Source organism: Rhinopithecus roxellana, chromosome 14 (assembly GCF_007565055.1).
Source record: "Rhinopithecus roxellana isolate Shanxi Qingling chromosome 14, ASM756505v1, whole genome shotgun sequence".
In the NCBI taxonomy this organism is placed as follows: Eukaryota; Metazoa; Chordata; class Mammalia; order Primates; family Cercopithecidae; genus Rhinopithecus; species Rhinopithecus roxellana.
In genome coordinates this window covers 127651149-127667523 of record NC_044562.1, presented here as the reverse complement: position 1 = coordinate 127667523, position 16375 = coordinate 127651149, and the positions used below count along the sequence as shown (strand labels likewise).

At 42.3% G+C, this 16375-nt stretch overlaps 1 protein-coding gene and 1 long non-coding RNA gene across 3 annotated transcripts in view; one reads left to right on the top strand and one right to left on the bottom strand.

The window, feature by feature from the left end:
* ACTR3 (actin related protein 3) overlaps nucleotides 1-6194 on the bottom strand; it is a 74686-nt gene extending 68492 nt beyond the window's left edge. Inside the window, exon 1 of the mRNA XM_010353561.2 lies at nucleotides 4643-6194. Coding sequence (XP_010351863.1) covers nucleotides 4643-4686 — 44 coding nt within the window. The 5' untranslated portion in view covers nucleotides 4687-6194. The remainder of the gene's footprint in view (nucleotides 1-4642) is intronic.
* LOC104654390 overlaps nucleotides 3960-16375 on the top strand; it is a 50668-nt gene continuing 38252 nt past the window's right edge. For both annotated transcript variants that reach the window (XR_004053247.1, XR_004053246.1), the window contains exon 1: nucleotides 3960-4073. This is a non-coding gene — a long non-coding RNA (uncharacterized LOC104654390). The remainder of the gene's footprint in view (nucleotides 4074-16375) is intronic.

The window sequence follows — 16375 nt, the reverse complement described above, 5'->3', positions numbered from 1 at the left end:
CTGAAAAGGCAGTCAGGAGTCCCCAAAGTGTTAACAGAGAGAACACAGGACTTAAATAGAGAAGAACTCAGGTCCAAATAGCAGACTGAACCACCTGCCCGCTAGACAGCATCAAAAAAGTAATTTAAATTCTCTAATTGTTTTCTCACTTATAAAATTAGGTTAAAAAATAGGTGTCACAGAAAGCATGGCCAGCAGGTCCTCTATCGGACCTTTCCCTTCTGTGCCTAAAATTCTGAACTGTGTTTTACAATGAGCCTGAAAGTCCATTCACCGCAATACAGTATTTGCAATCCAAAGTCATATCTCAACACGAAACTGGCAGGCAGGAAAGGAGGGTGAGTTTTTCGCTAAGTCTAAATAAGAATCTGACTTCTCACCAGGAGCATGTCTGTTGTACTTACTTCAAACAGCATGCAAAACATGACTCATCAAGGAATAAGAATTTCAATGAGTGCTTTTTGGTTAAGACGATATTGTGAGTATTTCTGCCTTTGGAGATAGCTAAAGAAATAGCATTATTCGGCCGGGTACGGTGGCTCACGCCTGTAATCCCCACACTCCGGGAGGCTGAGCTAGGTGGATCACTTGAGGTTAGGAGTTCAACACCAGCCTGGCCAACATGGTGAAACTCCGTCTCTACTAATAACACAAAATCTAGCTGGGCATGGTGGCAGGCGCCTGTAATCCCAGCTACTTCAGAGGCTGAGGCAGGAAAATCACTTAATCCAGGAGGCAGAGGGAGGCTGCAGTGAGCCGAGATCGTGCCACTGCACTCCAGCCTGGGCAACGAGAGCAAAACTCCATCTCAAAAAAAAAAAAAAAAAAAAAAAAAAAAGAAACAGCATTATTATTAAACAATATGCACAGAATTCATGGAAGAAACATGAACTTCCCACATACACTTTTCCTCATTTACCCAGCTTTTCCCTACTGCTCTTCAAACAAGATCATTCTTATCTGCACTAATTGCTGGAATGTGGCCATAAGATGAACAGCTCCTCTTTCACTGACTCCTACAAAATATTTATGCTTACAATATAAGACTGCTAAGAAGTTGAAGTCAATTAGCAAAATTCCTTAATCCGCTCCAGATATGAATATATCCAAGACTTTGACCATAACGCTATATTAACCTCTGCTATCAAAATCAATGGAACTAATTTACCAATATTGTATTCACCAGGGAGAAAAAAAAAGACATAAAAAGGAAAAGGAAGTTCACAATGCAGTTCTGCAACCAAGCTACAATTTAACAAAAGTATATAAGGAGTCCCCTCATTTGGCTTGAATGATGGAGAAACTTGAGTAAAAACATGCATTTAAAAAAAAACATTTAAGGTCGGGCATGGTGGCTCAGTTCTGTAATCCCAGCACTCTCAGAGGCCGAGGCGGGCGGATCACAAGGTCAGGAGATCGAGACCATCCTGGTCAACATGGTGAAACCTCATCTCTACTAAAAACACAAAAAATAACTGGGCGTGGTGGCACGCATCTGTAGTCCCAGCTATTCGGGAGGCTGAGGCAGGAGAATTGCTCTAACCTGGGAGGTGGAGGCTGCAGTGAACCAAGATCGTGCCACTGCACTCCAGCCTGGCCACAGAGCGAGACTCCATCTTAAAAAAAAAAACAAAAAAACAAACAAAAAAAAAACATTTAAAAAACGATCCCCTCCACTGCCCAGAAAAAAAAAAAAAAAAAGCCTTAGGATGATCGTACAAGTGTTACAATGGTTTTTTTAAAAAATGTTTGTGAATGCCTTTTTTAAAAAATGCTTTCCTCACCACTAATAGTAAGTTTGAGTTCTGTTGTTTAGTTTTTAAGCCATCAATGGGAATCTATGTGCCCAAATTGTATTTTACAATACTTTCCAATACAAACCAAAAAAGTGTGTAGATAAGGGTATCAATGTGAATGAAGTATTTCTTTTCAAATTCTTTTCAAAGTAAGTATTCTCTTTTATGACCTGAATCTAGGTGATTCGTATGTTGAGTTCTGCTGGACGATCCCTAAAAGTTTTGGGATTAAGTTTCAAGTTTCCTAACTCTTAAAAGCTTTCTTATCTAAGACGATCAAGTTTTACAGATGGCCACTTTTTTCCAGCCACCTTTTCCCTAATTTATATAATGAATGAAATGAGCAACGTGATTCAGGTTACAACTTTTTACTTAAACTAAGTGGGTAATTGTAATTTAGAGACCTAAGAACTGAATGCATTCTCTAAAGCATAAAGAAATAGACAAATTATAGGTGCACAATTTACATTCGGGGCCCACAGAATTTTGAAATGTAAAAGCTCCCTGTTAAGGCCATACTTAGAGATGCTTATCTCAGGGTCCTCGCCCTCAAGGACTTATCCTCCATGTGCTAATAAAGTTGAAGGTGTAACTTCCCAGGAGGCACCACTGGCAACTTGCAAGACCAAAAAGCCTTTTGAGGACCAAAATAACTGAAAACTCTAAAGGAGGAATTTCAGATTGTGACAAATGGTAAAGAGAGTGAGGTGGCAAGGGGACTCCTAATCAGTTCCATTCAAATCATCAATGTGCAGTTAACAGCCTCTCCTTATCAGAGAAACCAGTGTAATAACTTAAAAATACACTATTGTAATAACTGTAATTTTAAAACAGAAATACCCTAGGTTAAATTGAACCCCTCTCCCCGATCCTACTGGTCATTCAGCATGTTTTAAATTCAAGGTTGCCCTTTAGGAAAGGAGGTCACTTAAGGACAGTTGACTTCAATAAGACATCTTGTATACTAATTCGAAACTATTTCAAAGGGGGAAAAATGGAGATTAGAAAAGTAACATACTACTTGAGATGTTATCATATTTCTTAGGGCCACAGTTATTTACACTATTTTTCTGACAACCCAGTAATTTCTAAAGCATTAATTATGTAGCAATATTCATCACTTTAACAAAGCACATTTAAAAAGTTCTATCCTCCTGACTCAGGCCAAATCTAATTTTAAAACTGAACTTAGACATAAAACTACTCACCAATTAGACTAAGGGGGAAATAAAAAAAACTATTGGTTCTGAGAAATGAGAACCAATTAAGAAAAAATTTTATAATAAAGTGTTCATTAAAAACTTCATAATAAAGTGTTCATCAGTAAAATACATAGAAGTTCCAAGGCTAATCTAGGCTAGTGCTTTCCTAGGGAGAATATTAAGAAGTTGGTTGTTTCTCTCTACCTAACTGGGATTTTAGAAACTGCCACACTAGCTAGTTATGAGAATGAGGATTAAAGAAATTTCACATAAAGAGTGAAGGACACACATCTTTTAAGTAACAATAATGAAATTAATAATTATAATGAATAATAAAAAAAACAAGCCTGGCAGTCCACCTCTCACTGCCTTCCCTCCAAAAAAAAAAAAAAAAATTGGGAGTGTTTTGGGAATTGGAGAGATATAATCAGAACAGAAAAAAACATACTTTCCTATATGTCATCGTGAAGCAGTGATTCTACATTAAAACAAGAGTAGTCTATTCTCTATGTAGTTATGAGTGTGGTACAACTCTCTAAAACGTCTATTAATACAAAATGAAAGACCACTTTAAAGCCACTCTACATTTTAGCAAACTACCCTACAGATTTAGGAGTAACTACTTGCAACTTAAACACATTCCTATATACCTCTATACCTTCCTCCTTCCTTCAAGATACCATCACAGAATGAACGAATACAACTTAAATTAGTTTATTTTCCAGGGTGCTTCCTTTCTCCCCTCTCCATGAAACATAAGCACATTTTTAAAGTCATATAAATGGATACCAAGCACCTGTAATTCAGCCTCTTTAAAATCTGCTTAATTTTAAAAGTTCTAATAAGATGTGCTCAGGTTGGAAACTAAAAACTACCTTATAAGGGTATAAAAGACTGAAAGCAGGAAGCGGCTTTGACAAAACTAAGGAAGTTACAGCGCGCTTGCTCACTGGGGGACTTTTTTGAGGCTACAGAAGTAACACATGACATCTTTCTCCCTCGAATTAAAATGTGACTTGGTTCACCGGTTGAAACGCAGAGGGAGATGGCAATGACCGGGAGTCGAAAGGAGAAGGTGGGTGGTCAAATGAAAACCCCACTGTAGGTTCCCATTTTCAGAGTCCGATTCTTCCCTTTCCCCACCCACACCCTGGGCAGAATGTTGTCACAGCGATCTTGCAAAACCTACCAGGAGCGCTTCTCTTTTCTACCTCCTCTACCAGGCCAGTCCCCGAGCTCGGCCCCTGGGTCCCCAAACCGACTGGCAAAAAGGGACACGGAGGGAAAGGAAAGCCGGATGGGTCGGGCCCGGGGACCACCCCTAAGACGACCGTCCCTAGCACTCTTTGGGCGGCACTGCCCACCGCAGTGGGGGAAGGGCCGGGAGGGGTCGCGCGGAGGAAGCTGCTGGGAGGGTTGGGGGTTGAATCTGGGGCCCGCGCCCCCGCCCCAATCCTAGGAGAGAGAAACGAGGGGACCGGCGAGGCCCTGGCTCCGGGCCCCACCCCTCGCTGGCCGGCAAGTCTAGGACTGACAGCCAGCGGCAGCACCTCGCCGCACCATTCATTTCCCAGCCTCCTCCCTCCCCCGCCATTTTCCTTCCTCCGCCTCAGTTTCCCCACCCCCGCCCGTAAGCCCCCTTACCCCGTGCCACAGTCCACCACACAGGCCGGCAGCCGTCCCGCCATCTTCCTCCTCGCCTGCTGCTGCTGCTGCTGCCGCCGTCTGCTCCGTGCTGCTAAGGGCCAGAGATTGGCGGCGGGAGACAGGCGCTATCTGACCATCCACAGCCGGGCCGCCTTCACCGTCCGGGGGGCAGACGGGAAGCCGAAGCAGTAGCAAGAAAGCAGCAGGCTCGGTCAGCGGCTATCACTTCCGCAACCCAAGCAGGCAGGCAGTCCCCGCCCTGCCCCGCCGCGGCCTCCTCCCACTCTCTCTTCCCTCCTCCTCACTCCTGCCCCCACCCTACAACTTCTTCCCCTCACGCCGCCTTTCCCCGGGAAGCCAAGATGGCCGCCGGTGCCGACGCCCCGGCCAGGCCAGGCCCAGGCCCCGATCACTCCCCCTTCCGCTCCGAGCGGGATGGGCTAGCGAGCATGCGCAATAAGATCCGTTCGCCTGCTGGGGCTCCGATCCTGAAGTTAGTGAAATCCACTGCGGGTTTTCCAGGAGGGTCGAGACGGAGTAGTCTAGCCGAGCTTCTAGTTCTGCTTCTGAAGCTGGAAGGGGCTTTTCGGTGGTAGCCCTTGGGTTAGGTTCAGTTACTTTGCCAGGTTGAGGAAAGAGTGGAAGCGCCTCCTGCAGCCACGAATATCCTCCAGCGCCTGGGAGAAAACGGCCTAATCGAAAACGTCCGCGGCATGCATCCATTCTTAAAACTTGGGTGGCTGCTTTTCTGGGTGGAAAAGAGCGATATCACACAGGGTGAGCAGTCGGGGAACGGATGAACAAAGGCTTGCACTGTGGCCCTGATGCCTTTGTTCCGAGTTTTACTCAGTTGTACTTGTGCGTTGTTACAGGACTTCAGAATGTAGCCCTGCCCCCCAACCCCCACGCCCTGCCCCCCAGCCCCCACTTCCCAAGGCCGACCTGTGCTCCTGAGGAAGGCAAACCGCCCAGGAATATATTCTGCAAAACCATACAAATAGCCTTTATTCAAGGCTTTTGGATTTTGACAAAGATTACTCTCAGGAGTAGTAAGATTCTATTAGCAGGATAATAGAAAGTATTCAGCCCCCCCAAAAAAATTTTTTTTAAGTTAAAAACGGAGGCGGGCAGCAGTGGGTCAGGCCTGTAATTTCAACGCTTTGGAAGGCCGAGGTGGGAGGATAGGATAGCTTGAGGCTAGGAGTTCGAGATCAGCCTGGGCAACATAGGGAGACCCCCCCCCCCCACCATCCCTCCAAAAACAGAAAAGAAAACTGGAAAACCTTAAACCTTTCAAACTTTAGTGTGTGTCAGAGTCACCTGAAAGGTTTATTAAAACAGATTGCTGGGCCACACCCCCAGAATTCTCTGACTGGGCTGTCTGAAATAATGCCTGAGAATTTGCGTATCTAATCAGTTCCTAGTTCCACTTTAGGACCCTAGAAGGTTAATAACTTTCCTCTCTACCAGGCTTATCTTACAATAAACCATTCTGAGTTTGCTAGTGTGAAGCTAAAATAAAAATATTCTTTAAAAGGAAGGATGTCTTATTCAGTCCGTGAGATCAAGCTGGCCTGGGGGATGGAATCGGGTGTTTCATTTATTCACTTGACAGGTAAGTATTGCTTACCTACTCTGTTATGGCAGGGACTGTGCTGACTCTGAGTAATTCGGTGGGACAAAATAGTTAAGGTCTCTTGTAGAGTTTGCAGATTAACGGAAAACAGACATTGTGTTAAGAGCAGTAGAAAGAAGAGAGCGGAGGACTCAGAAATGAGGGCGAGGGATGGGAGAATGGGAGGAAGGTGGAAGGCAGGGAAGGAGTCTGACCAGCTTGTATTTAAAAGCTGAGATGGGGGGAAGAGTCTCCCAGGAGAGTGAACAGCAAGTATCAAGGACCTGAGGCAGGAACAAGCTTGGCATCTTCCACAAGTTGAAAGAAAATCCATATGGTCAAAACGAAAGAGTCAGAGAAGATGCAATGGGAGATGAAGCCTGAGAGAGAAGGAAGAGTCCAACAGTGCAAGAATTTGTAGACTGCTCTAAGCATTTTAAAGTTTATCTTAAAAGCAGCTTGATAAAATATATTTATGGTAAGTGTTTAAAAATAAAAATTAAGCAACTTGACAGGATTTAGGCAAGAAGAAGTTGTGGCTGCTTTGTAGAGAATGGCTCCAGCAGAGTCCAGATTAAATCATACATTGTATGATTATGTTGTGTTCCAGAGTTCAGGGATAGAAGTATGTGAGGGTCAGCATCCAGATGGAATCAGGTATGTGCAGAGGAGACTCACTAAAGGGCATCATCATTAATTAGTGTCCAGCATGTCTACAGCTATTCACGAGAGAAGGCTTTTCTTAGAGGTTGTTTTCAAAGAAGTCAAACAACTGGTTTTCTCAGATTTGTTGTCGTTGGTTTCTCCACTACATTTTAGAAGACGCTAGATGGGGATTCTTTGCTCCCACTTCTACTATCTGGTAATTAAAGTCCTTTGAGAAAGCATATGCTTGAAGATTGGCTCTGACAGAAAAGACAGATGTGGCTTAGTAGGGGTAGAATAAATGATTGTTTCCAGCAGTTACAAGTAGTAAGTCAGGAATGAAGAAATCCTACTAAAGAAGTTCCAAGAGCAGAGATTAATACCCTCAGTCACTTGGGCAGCCCATGCCAGTAACCCTCAAGATGGCTGCCCACACTCTGGCCTTGCACAGTTGTCATGGAAGTCGTTAACTCAAGCAGGGTTGGAAACTAGTGCTTCAAGGTCTAGGCAGGTACTGTTATGAGTGAAGGGGGCCATAAGGAGGGATGGCAATGTGAAGAGCCCACAACCCAACAGAAGGCAGCAGACAACTGTTGCCATGTGAAAATACAGCCCTGGTATTGCCAGAGCCTTTTTTTTTTTTTTTTCCCAAGAGAAGTCTGAAATCTGCATTTTGTCTTTGGTTACTGTAACGGTTTGAATGTGTTCCCCCAAAGTTCATGTGTAGCAGATACAATCTCCAATGCAACAGTGCTGAGAGGTGGGAGCTTTAAGAAGTGATTAGGCCAGGAGGACACTGTCTTCATAAATGGATCACAGGACTGGGTGCCCGATAAAAAGGAGTTTGCCCCCCTAACCTCTCTCTTGCCCATGTGATGCCTTCCACGGTGTTTTGACACAGCAGGGATGCCTTCACCAGATGATGGCCCTCTGATCTTGGACTTCCCAGCCTCTAAAACTATGAAAAATAATTTCTGTTCTTTATAAATTGCCCAGTCTCTGATATTCTGTAAGCAGCACAAACTAGACTAAGACAGTAACTAATTTTTTTCTGCATGTCATATCTGACCTGTGGCCTGCCAGTTTGCATCTTTTGATTTCAGAAGCTATATGTGGTTCAGAAGTTCGTTGCCTTCAAATATGAAGCTTATGTCAGTGCTAAGTACTATCTGTCATTTCATAGGCATGAGGAGACGGTCACAGTCTCACATAGCCAAGACTGTCCTGTGTTTGTAAAGGCAGTAACTGTTAGAAGCATTTGGAAGCTTTCAATGCTTGTTGGAAATGTCATTGGTGCTTATTCTTCATAATCTTGTCTACCCACTTTGCTTGCTTAAGATCCCTTCTACTTCCTGTTTGCTGCATGCCAAATTGGCCAGCCTCTCTGCTACTGTGGTGGCCCAGCCTTCCTCAGCTGCACATAGGCTTCAGATACACATCCGGCCAAAGCATTTCTGACCACCCCGTTTGCATATGCACCTCCTCCCTACTTACTCATCTCCAAACACAGAAGCAAAGGATGTCAGACACATTTCATCCTTCATTTCATATTTCTTCCTAATAGCACCTCAGTTTCCTTTCAGTTCAGGTCAGCCTGGTGCTTGGTTCTTATCCATTTCCAAACCTGTTCCCAACCTTTCAAGCATTTGTGAGTCTTGCAGTATCTTTCTCCTGTGGCTCAAGCAAGCCATAGCAAGTTCCCGTTACTTGTATCAAATTTGAGAAGCCTAAGTGGTACAGAATCCCATAGAGTTTAAGTGATTTTTCCCAATATCTTTTTTTTTTTTTTTTTTCTTGAGATGGAGTCTTGCTCTGTTGCCCAGGCTGGAGTGCAGTGGTGTGATCTCGGCTCACTGCAAGCTCCACCTCCTGGGTTCATGCCATTCTCCTGCCTCAGCCTCCTGAGTAACTGGGACTACAGGCGCCTGCCACCACGCCTGGCTTTTGTGTGTGTGTGTGTGTGTGTATGTGTGTGTGTGTGTCTGTGTATTTTTCGTAGAGACGGGGTTTCACCTTGTTAGCCAGGATGGTCTTGATTTCCTGACCCTGTGATCTGCCCGTCTCGGCCTCCCAAAGTGCTGGGATTACAGGCGTGAGCCACCACTCCCGGACTCCAAAATCTTAAAGAAACTAAGGAACAGAGTCCAAACCAAAATCCAGTTCTTACGCCTTTTGGGGGCTCTTTAATTGTAATGACAAATTAGCAAATTGCCTTTGGATCTTAAAAAGTGTCCAGGAAATTCATGCCACTCAAATTTCCATTATTTTAAGATGAAGAATAGTATTTTAAAAATCAACTTAGGTGCGTACTACAGGGATGACTTTGCAAATTGGCAGATGAACCAGATTCACAGAGAGCATCAATTCAGAGCAGATAAGTGGTCAAGGTACCCCATGCAGCCTAGTGGTCAGAGGGGAGGGACTGATCTTAGCAACTAACTTAACTGTGTAGGGAGAGCACCGATTTTATAATCAAAAGACTTGAATTGAGTATGAACTCTTTGACTTACTCTGTTTCTTCATCTATAACATTGACCGGAATATTTAACCTATAGGGTTGTCGTAAAGCTTGAATTTTGTAAGAAGCTTATTGTAAATTACAGAGTGATTTTATTATGGACAGATCAAGAGGAAAATGGTTTAGTTATAAAGTCATGACTGACTTATTACTTAAACATACAAAATGAAACACACAAAAGCTTGTCCTCTTCCCAGATGTTGTCTTGGGGCCCGTGTGCCTACACTTTTGATGCTACCATTGTGCAAAATATTTTTAGAAGCTCTTCTCTAGACTTGCCTTCAAAACCTACAGCACATTGTTTTAAATGTCTTCACTGGTGGCAGATCTTGCCCTTTGTGGGTAGATTTCATTTTCAGGATTGGCCAAAAGTCATTTCTTCAGAGCCAAGTCCAGTAAATAAATGGCTTATCAACTAGGGTTGTGTTTTATCAGAAGTTTTATGTGACTGTAAGTAAAACTGGTTTTCTTACTTGACTTATAAACTGCCTCTACCCTGGTTTTAAAATGCATTTCTAGAATATTTTATTCAGTGGCCACATCCCTGGCCTGACTATAGACTGAATGTCTGTGTTCTCTCATCCCCCCACCAATTCATATGTTGAAATTCTAACCCCCAGGGTGATGGTATTAGGAAGTGGGGCCTTTGAGAAGTGATTAGGTCATGAGAGCTGACCCCTCATGAATAGGATTAGTTCCCTTTTAAAAGAGACCCCAAAGAACTGCCTTATCCTTTCCACCATGTGAGGACACAAGAAGACAGCCATCTATGAACTGGAAAGCAGCCCTTTCCAAAGGTGCATCTGCTCACATCTTGATCTTGGACATCTCAGCTTGCAGAGCTATGAGAAATAAATTTCTACTGTGTGTGTTTGTTTGAACTGGAGTCTCGCTCTGTAGCCCAGGCTGGAGTGCAGTGGCTCAATCTTGGCTCACTACAACCTCTGCCTCCCGGGTTCAAGCAATTCTCCTGCCTCAGCCTCCGGAGTGGCTGGGACAACAGACGCACGCCGTGAAGGCCTGCTAAGTTTTGTAATTTTGGTAGAGATGCGGTTTCACCATGTTGACTAGGCTGGTCTCAAACTCCTGAGCTCAAGTGATCCACCCGCATTGGCCTCCCAAAGTGCTGGGATTACGAGTGTGAACCACCCGGCCAAATTTCTGGTTTTTACAAAACCTAAATTTTTATTATTTATAAATAAATTGTTTTTGTATAAGGGATTGAATGTCCCTTATCCAAAATGCTTGGGACTACAAATATTTAAGATTTTGGATTTTTTCAGATTTGGGAATATGCACATATACAAAATGAAACATCTTGGGGGTAAGACCCAAGCATAAACACAAAATTCATTTATATTTCATATATGCCTTATACACATAGCCTGAAGGTAATTTTATACAGTATTTTTAATTTGTGTATGAAACAAAATTTGTATATAAGTATTTACGTGTAGCATTTTCCATTTGTGGTGTCATGTCAGTGCTCAGAAGATTTCAGATTTTGAGACAGTTTGGATTTTGGATTTTCAGATTGGGGATGCTCCACTAGGGATACTTTCTTATAGCAGTCTGAACAAGCCAAGACGCTGGGATAAAAATAGTCATTATATGCTTGATTTCATTGAAAAAATATATATATGTATATGTATGTATACATACATATATATATATTTTTTTTTTTAGACGGAGTCTTGCTCTGTCGCTCAGGCTGGAGTGCAGTGGCATGATCTAGACTCATTGCAACCTCCGCCTCCTGGGTTCAAGCAATTCTCCTGTCTCAGCCTCCCAAGTAGCTAGGATTACAGACATGTACCACCACGCCTGGCTAATTTTTGTATTTTTAGTGGAGACGGGGTTTCACCATGTTGGCCAGGCTGATCCCGAACTCCTGACCTCAAATGATCCACCCGCCTCGTCTTCCCAAAGTGCTGAGATTACAAACGTGAGCCACCACACCCAGCCTGAAAATATATTTCATAGAGCGATAATGTCTGTACAACATTTGAAATGAGGTGAGATTCTGTGGGATAGAATCCTAATCCCCTCACTGCCTGTAAAGAATGAATAGTTTCAATTTTGACTCTTAATTTGAAAGAAAAGTTATGCCCTGTCTCCCTTGTCCCCCTCCCCCCCCACACACACACACTTGCGCAAACATATACACTTCCTGTTATATATAAAAATGGATGACAAATCTCCAGTATCCAATAAAATCCATGCCCCTTTTTTGGGACCTACAAAGCCCCCCATGTTCTGGTGCCCACCTCAGTGTTCAGCTTGTCTCATCTTCACCCCTGTTCCATTAAGCTGCGTTAACCTTCTTGTTGCTGTTCACACCCACCAGGCTATTCCCACCTGCGTCCACTCCCCGCACTTCTCCACCAGTCATCAGTTAATCCAGAATCACTTGCCTCCTCAGAGAAGCCTTTCCTGACCACCCAATGTATAGTAGCCTATCTCACTGTCTCCCCCGTCACCAAGTGTTAATTCTCTGGGGGAAATGTTTTATTTACTTATTGGTTTGTTTGTTTCTTATCAACTAGGGTTGTCTCTCCCAGCTAGAAAATACTCCCACTGGAGTTTGAAGAGAGCCTGGCATGTAATAAATGCTCAATATATATCTGTTGAGAGAATAAATGAATCAAATAACAAAAATAAAACTGTAAATTATAAGAAATTAGAAGGGAATTTAGAAAAAAATGTTTACATAATCTCAAGGTGGGGAGGACTTTCTTAAGTAAAAGAAGAAACCCATAGCCATTAATGGGAAGATTTGGTTACGTGAACAATTAAATTCCCACTAACTAAGATACATTTTTAAATTATAGATTAGAAGAGAATATTTTAAAATAGAAAAAATATCCAGAGCTGTATGGAAAATGAACATGCTGATCACTGGTGGAGATGTGAATTGCCACACCCTTCTGGAAAGTTATCTAGCAGTGTCTACTAAAACTTAACATTCACATATATTAGACTTAGGAATTTCATTTTGTTGAATTCTAAAGATATGCAAATACTGATGTTGGAGAGATCGTGATTATGAAAGATTTTTAAATCAGAGTATTTGGAAATATATTGTTTGTTCCCAGTGCCACTATGGCCAGCTAAATCTCAGGGGCTTTCTTATCCCAGAAGGCAAGGCTGGATCTTGAGGGGCAACCAGCAATCTCTTCCATCTGTCTGTATTAACCTAGAGAGATATGGAGCAGAGATTGACACGTACTCCTTCTTCCTTAGTAACAACACCTGGATTTTTTTCAGATGCCGTGTACTCAGCCAAAAGACTACATTTCTCAATCTCCATTGTAGCTGGATGTGACTGTGTGATCAAGTTATGACCAATGAGATATAAGTAGAAGTAGCTGGGCCAGGCACAGTGGCTCATACCTATAATCCCAGCACTTTGGGAGGCCAAGGCAGGAGGATCACTTGCACTCAGGAGTTGGAAACTGTAGACCAGCCTAGAGAACATAGTGAGACCTTGTCTCTACACAAAATGAAAAGATTAGCTGGGTATGGTGGTGTGTGCCTGTGGTTCCAGCTACTTGGGAGGCAGAGATGGAAGGATCGCTTGAGCCCAGGAGATTGAGGCCTCAGCGAGCCATGATCATGCCATTGTACTCCAGGCTGGGTGACAAGAGCAAGACCCTGTCTCTCAAAAAAAAAAAAAAAAAAAAAAGCTGGGTGGAACATCTGGCAAACATCTTTAAAGAAGGCTGACTCAATTAGGAGGGACACCATTTTGTTTCTTGCCCTGCACCCTTCTTCCTGCCTGAAACAGGCAAGGTAACTACAGCTCTTTGGCCATTATGGATGACAAACTAACCTTGAAATTGGAAGCCATGTCCTATAAAAGATAACTAGAAGGAGCCCAGGTACCTTGTGACACTGGAGTGTCCTATTAGCCCTGGACTACCCACCTCCAGACTTGTTTTATATGACAGAAAAATAAACCCTTAGTGTTTAAGCCATTATAATTTGGCATTTTTGGTTATATGCAACTGAATCGAATACTAATTGATAATACCATGGTATAATGTTAAATATAAAAAGTAAGTTGCTCAGCAATGCCAGAAGAATGTAAACTCAAACGTGTATAGGTGATAGGCCAGTAATACAGAAAGGTGGATGAGTGACAATATAAATAGTAGGGATGCAGAGGACATATTGGAAAGCCCCTGCAACATTAATAATATTATTACCATGTGGCCATGTGGATTGAGATCTTCCAGTTTTTCATGTTGAATTTCCCGGATGTTCTGCAAACACTACATTTTCCCAGCTGTATCTACACTGCAGCCTATCAGTTCGTGACTTTTGATTTGTAGTATGGTCTAATATTTAGAAAATGGAATAAAAGGGAGAAGGATAGAAGGGAGAAAAGAAGGAGAGGTGGACCAGCACTTTGGGAGGCCGAGGTCAGTGGATTACAAGGTCAGGAGTTCGAGAGCAGCCAGGACAACGTGGTGAAACCCCATCTCTACTAAAAACACAAAAATTAGCTGGGCGTGGTGGCATATGCCTGTAACCTCAGCTGCTCGAGAGGCTGGGGCAGGAGAATCACTTGAACTTGGGAAGCGGAGGTTGCCGTCAGCCGAGATTGTGCCATTGCACTCCAGCCTGGGTGACAGAGCGAGACTCATCTCAAAAAAGAAAAAAAAAAAATGTTACTGTCTGCTGTGTGTTAAACAGGGAGTCTAATATATAAACATGTGACCTTGCCAGTTAGGAGAAAATCCATGAAATGGTACAAATGGTACCTTGATTTTTTTTTTTCTCATCTCAATCTAAAACTGTGCAGTTTATTCCAGTGTGATGAGAAGAAATTGGACCGAGAATCCTTTTTTTTAATGAGACATCCATTTTCATCCTTCGATGAAATTGACAACTTGTGACAATTCTCACTTTTTGGAACAAGTCTCCTAATTATAGAAGAAGCTAATAATGATAATATAATAAATTATAAATTATATGACTGTTTTCAGTTTATCCAAAGGAAGTTTATCAAACTTTCTCCTCCTACTTTCTGCTCCACCCCACCCCCCGAGCCCCTGATGCATACGCTGTGCCCTCACAGCACTTATGCCTAGAGAATTATGATCCTTAAATAGCAACCAATTGTTCTTAAATAGCAGTCAGTTGTTCTAGCAGTGTATCAGTTAGATATTCCAGAATATTTCACAAAATAATAATTTTGCAGATGGAACATTATAGCTCCCTAGTCTAGCAAATGAGGGAACAAGGATACAGAGAAATTAAGTGACTTAAGATCTCACAACAAACTAGTGGAGTACTTCTACATAAATATGTCTCTAGATACTCACAGAAGGTAAAAGCTACATTGAAAATTCACTCAACTCTTCTGGAAAATAGCAAATTCAATGATGCTACAAAGTCTGGCGTAATATTCTAGTGGTCAAGACACTTTGGGTAGTAAATGAGAGAAGCCAACTTCAAATCAGGCTAAGAATAAAAAGAATTTTTTTTCTTTCAAGTGGGTGGAGCTCAAGTAAGTGTAAATTCCAGGGGATAAATTGGATTCAGGCATAGCGGGATGCAAAGACTCAAAAATCTCATCAGAATCTGCCTCTCTTTCTCTCGGTGTTGCTTGCCACTGTGTTGTCTTCATTCTCAGGCAGCTTTACTCACACAGTGGCAACAATGGCTTATATCCTAATGGTTCATCAACCACAGGGCAGAGTACACTTTTCCTCAGCGGTCCAAGCAAAACTGGGACTGACTCTCACTGGCTTACTTGGATCAAGTGTCCTGCCGGAGCACAACACTGTGACTCCAGGTGGCCAAACTTGAATCTCATACCGCATCCCTACCACCAGCTCCACTAAAGAACCACATGGACAGAAGGGGAGGAGTGGTTACAAAAGGAAAAATAAATGTTTATTACCCAGAGAGGGATAATGAATGTAAGGCAAGCAAAAACAAGGAAAAAAGAGTCCATTAAAAAATTCCTATTTATACTCACATTGCACTGTAAACTAATGCAATTAAGAGTCTCATTTCTTGCTTAGTGGTTAGGGATTTATATTTCTTTAAAAAAATACTACCAACACTAAGTAAGGGGATACTGTAAAAGATGACAACAAATAATATGCAATGAAAAAAACTGTGGGCTTTGAAAAGAAAAAAAAAGATGTACTGTGAGTGTGTGTTTATTATATTGTTAGCCCATAAATGAACACAAAGGCAAATGAAAAATAAAAACACTGGACATCTGCCAAACATTACATTAATCTCAATGTTTGATGATTCCGTCAATCCTGCACTGGAGAGAGCAGTCATTATGTTTTTGTGGTAGCATTTGTTTATTTTGGTTTCCATATCATCTCAAATGCTGATGAGCTTGTGCTAGCTACACGTTAATAGTATTTTATTGAAAGGCATATATTTAGTTCATAAAGAGAAGTCATCTCATACACGGCCAGTTCTTTATCATCACTAGCATTCTCTTCATTCATTTGTCCTTTCATTCATTCGTTTATATTATGTGCCAGTTAGGAACTAGGAACAAGGCTAGACTCTAAGGAGATGACTAATTTGCAGCTCCACCCTTTGAAGTCAAAGTACAGTAAAGGGAAACAGACAAGTAAAAATTCAAGTACACCATGACAAGTGATTAACACAGGGCTTGAGAAGCAGAGGAGGACTCTAACTTAGAGATCAGAGAAAGTTTCAAAGATGGCTTAGGGAATGCTCTCCAGGGTGGAAAGGAGGTTAAAGGCAATTCTAGAGAAAATAACATGCAATGACACAGAGACTTAAAAGAACCCTGGGTGTTTAAGAAATGGGTTACAACTCTGGCTATGACATAGGGTGTGTACAGGGGAAGAGTCGATGTGAATGACTTTGTGTGCTAAGTTTGGACTTTGCCTTGTAATTCTAAAACTCCCTCAGCTAGAACCAGACTGACAGTAAAGAACCATCTGGG